The 3,976-nt window shown below is 35.5% G+C and overlaps 1 protein-coding gene across 2 annotated transcripts; it reads left to right on the top strand.

Moving 5' to 3' along the window:
• The first annotated feature begins 1,175 nt into the window (after positions 1-1,175).
• On the top strand, positions 1,176-3,635 carry LOC121879807 (zinc finger protein 501-like). 2 transcript variants are annotated; one of them, XM_042386600.1, is made up of 2 exons: positions 1,176-1,887; positions 2,056-3,635. In XM_042386600.1, exons 1-2 carry the CDS (start codon positions 1,716-1,718, stop codon positions 3,309-3,311), a joined length of 1,428 nt encoding a protein of 475 aa, XP_042242534.1. In that variant the 5' UTR covers positions 1,176-1,715; the 3' UTR covers positions 3,312-3,635. The 2 variants fall into 2 exon arrangements, with proteins under 2 accessions (XP_042242534.1, XP_042242533.1); XM_042386599.1 differs by having other exon boundaries at positions 1,176-3,635.
• The last annotated feature ends 341 nt before the right edge of the window (positions 3,636-3,976 follow it).

Here is a 3,976-nt window from a genome sequence, read left to right as displayed (position 1 = left end):
TCGTCACTTTCCACTGTAATACGTACATCACTTCAGCAAAATATTACATTTCCATATTCTCAAAAATAAATAGTAGTTTTGCTGAAACGTAATGTATTTCAATGTAAATTTGGATAAACTACATGAAAACAAAAGACTTTACTTAACCTTCCGATGTTCAAGATATGTTACTCGTTTTTTTAGTAGTTTTCGGTTAAAATACTCTTTTATTAGTGATATTCTATTCATACTGTGCTTGATATAATACATTCACGGAAATGTAATATTTTTGCAACTTCAATGCTGATGTCAACACAAGCGTGGTTACAGCGAGACTGACCGAGTGAGGGAGAGCTATGCGTGTGTGTGTGAGGTTGCGGGAGCGGGCGATTTGAATGTGCTTCAATTACTTCAATGTACAGAATATTCCTCCAGCGGGGCAATGCACGTATTTGCAAATCCGTGTATTATAAACCCGCGTATGTTAAGGGCCGACTGTACACAGTTTTTATAAATTTTTATTTATTTTTATTTTTTGTCAGCTAGGTTACAGCCACCTCACTGGCATGTATAGCTGGCTGAGAGGTCTGTGTGAATATTGTGTCTATCTTCTTAAGTTGGTAAATATTATTAGAGTTATTTGTTGGATTATTTCACTAATATGTTTGACTTTCCTTCCCACAGATATGAACTGAAGAACAAATGGCAGTGGAAAGAGAAGCAGTAGACTGTGAGAACACTATATTGGGTGCAGATGTAAACAACAGTGGACATAGACAAAGTATTACCAACTGAACCAAAGAATTACAACTAGAAAAGAAATTATTCTTCCTTGTGGAAATATGTTTTGAAATAATTCAAAACTTGTGTAAAGATTCACCCCCTCATAAGACTTTTGTCACATGTAATAAAAGTTTGCCAGCCATCACAAGTACAGTAGTATATCAACCTGAGTATTATTGTTTACCAGCCATCACAAGTACAGTAGTATATCAACCTGAGTATTATTGTTTACCAGCCATCACAAGTACAGTAGTATATCAACCTGAGTATTATTGTTTACCAGCCATCACAAGTACAGTAGTATATCAGCCTGAGTATTATTGTTTACCAGCCATCACAAGTACAGTAGTATATCAACCTGAGTATTATTGTTTACCAGCCATCACAAGTACAGTAGTATATCAGCCTGAGTATAATTGTTTACCAGCCATCACAAGTACAGTAGTATATCAGCCTGAGTATTATTGTTTACCAGCCATCACAAGTACAGTAATACAGTATATCAGCCTGAGTATAATTGCTTACTGTTCATTAGATGAACTATACACATAACAATAGTGTACAATATATATTTTTGTACACTTCCCTGTTGAGTGTTTTTTAGTGTATTTTGTAAGTCATAAACAGTGTTTGTTAATGACAAGTATAGTTATATGTGTAACTCATTCTTTACACCATTTTTCACATTTAGTTCAAAGAGGTATAGAGGAACCTTGTTAATAATGGTGTAGTCACATCACAAACTGGATCTTCCATCACACTTACCTCCTCACTGTTCTCCCATCTCAGCATCATTACATCAGTGTCAGTAAATCACATTCACTAATTGATTTATGTTTCAGTTTTCATTGTCAAATATAATTAACAAGACATTAATAGTTCTTGTACGAGGAAACAGTTTGCCAGTTAAGTGTCACTAAAACCTTTGAACACACAATACACACAGTTTTATAATGGAAAGTCACTCAGAGGAACAGTCAGAGTCTCCCAGAGAATTGTCTGTAAAATCACATCAAGTAACACATGTGAAAGATCATACAAGAGAGAAGCCATTTGAGTGTTCAGAATGTTTGAAAAACTTTCCATATAAAAGTAAATTAACAAAACACATGAGAATTCATACAGGAGAGAAACCTTATCAGTGTTCTGAGTGTCTGAGAGGCTTTGCACAAAAATATGATCTAAAGAAACATATGAGAATTCATACCGGAGAGAAACCTTATCAGTGTTCCGAGTGTCTGAAACAGTTTTCAGAAAATTCTTCTTTAGTCACACATATGAGAATTCATACAGGAGAGAAACCTTATCAGTGTTCTGAGTGTCTGAGAGGCTTTGCACAAAAATATGATCTAAAGAAACATATGAGAATTCATACCGGAGAGAAACCTTATCAGTGTTCTGAGTGTCTGAAACAGTTTTCAGAAAATTCTTCTTTAGTCAAACATATGAGAATTCATACAGGAGAGAAACCTTATCAGTGTGCTGAATGTCTGAGAGGCTTTGCACGAAAATATAATCTAAAGAAACATATGAGAATTCATACAGGAGAGAAACCTTATCAGTGTTCTGAGTGTCTGAAACAGTTTTCAGAAAATTCTTATTTAGTCAAACATATGAGAATTCATAGAGGAGAGAAACCTTATCTGTGTTCTGAGTGTCTGAGAGGCTTTGCACAAAAATATGATCTAAAGAAACACATGAGAATTCATACCGGAGAGAAACCTTATCAGTGTTCTGAGTGTCTGAAACAGTTTTCAGAAAATTCTTCTTTAGTCAAACATATGAGAATTCATACAGGAGAGAAACCTTATCAGTGTGCTGAATGTCTGAGAGGCTTTGCACAAAAATATGATCTAAAGAAACATATGAGAATTCATACCGGAGAGAAACCTTATCAGTGTTCTGAGTGTCTGAAACAGTTTTCAGAAAATTCTTATTTAGTCAAACATATGAGAATTCATACAGGAGAGAAACCTTATCAGTGTGCTGAATGTCTGAAAGGCTTCTCAAGAAATTGTGACCTACAGATACATATGATAATTCATACAGGCCAGAAACCTTATCAGTGTTCTGAGTGTTTAAGACATTTTTCATATAAATCCTCTTTCATAAAACATAATAGAATTCATACTGAAGAAAAACCATTTCAGTGTTCAGAATGTCATCAAGGCTTTTCTAAAAGTTATCTTCTAATAAGACACAAGGAAGTTCTCTCAGAAAAACATTTCCACTGTGTAAAATGCATGAAACACTTTAAAGAAAAAGAGAGTTTAATATTACATGTAGAGAGATGTTACCAGACTGACCAAGTGGTTAACTCTAATCACTATGAAGGTGAAAGTTGCCAGGATTTGCACCATGATTTGAGCTTGTCTAGCCAACCAACAGTGGAGATGTGTGTTTCTGAAGGAGTGAAAAAGGAAACTAATTATGATCCACTCTCAGTTATTTGTGAGACAGAAGCTTCACCAGGGCCTGAGATAATTGACCAATCTTCTTTAAAGATGGAGTGCCAGGAAGAAATAGATATTGTTAAGGAAGAATTCTGAAACTGTTGTTGAAAACTGGGTCCCATAGGCATGACTGCCCATTATAATAGGCTGGCCAAAGAGAGTAGTCATCTAGAAAAAATTAAGTCTTTTTTGGTAATAGCAGGAACCCACGTTAGATAAGTTGTATTGAGGGTGCCAAACAAATTGTGGGTGGATGCCCCACTCAGTTTTGGGTTGAGGGTTACATACAAGGTCACAAAAGTCAAAAATTTAATTTTTTAATTTCAATGGTGGCTCTATGTAACTGTGTTTAAATGCATATCATTAGCACATAAAGCATATTGTTGTAATTTTATTGATAATAAATGAATGGAACTATGACTGGGTGTTTTTATTTCCATTAAAAATACATTTAGCATGCTGGGTGAGGTGCACATGGGTCTACTACTGCCATAGTACAAGTATTAGCATACTGTGTCATGTTGAATATTTTCAGGGCTCTGGCTGGCCAGACATTGGTTTGATATATGCAGTTAAAAGCGCAAACAGTGCCAGCTGGTAAAATAATAATAATGCTGAAGGATAGGTCATCAAGGATGTTAGTGAGGGTGTTGCTATTTTTGCCAAAGCAGTGCTGGTGACTTGGGCACAGCATCAGCAGAAGGAAAAGCAAGAACTATGACTGGGTGATGAGAGAAGGTACCTGGGAGATACTTACTAAC

The sequence above is a fragment of the Homarus americanus genome, unplaced genomic scaffold (genome assembly GCF_018991925.1).
Source record: "Homarus americanus isolate GMGI-L3 unplaced genomic scaffold, GMGI_Hamer_2.0 scaffold32730, whole genome shotgun sequence".
Classification (NCBI taxonomy): domain Eukaryota; kingdom Metazoa; phylum Arthropoda; class Malacostraca; order Decapoda; family Nephropidae; genus Homarus; species Homarus americanus.
The sequence above is the reverse complement of the archived record's forward strand: the minus strand, read 5'-3'. Positions and strand labels throughout refer to the sequence as shown.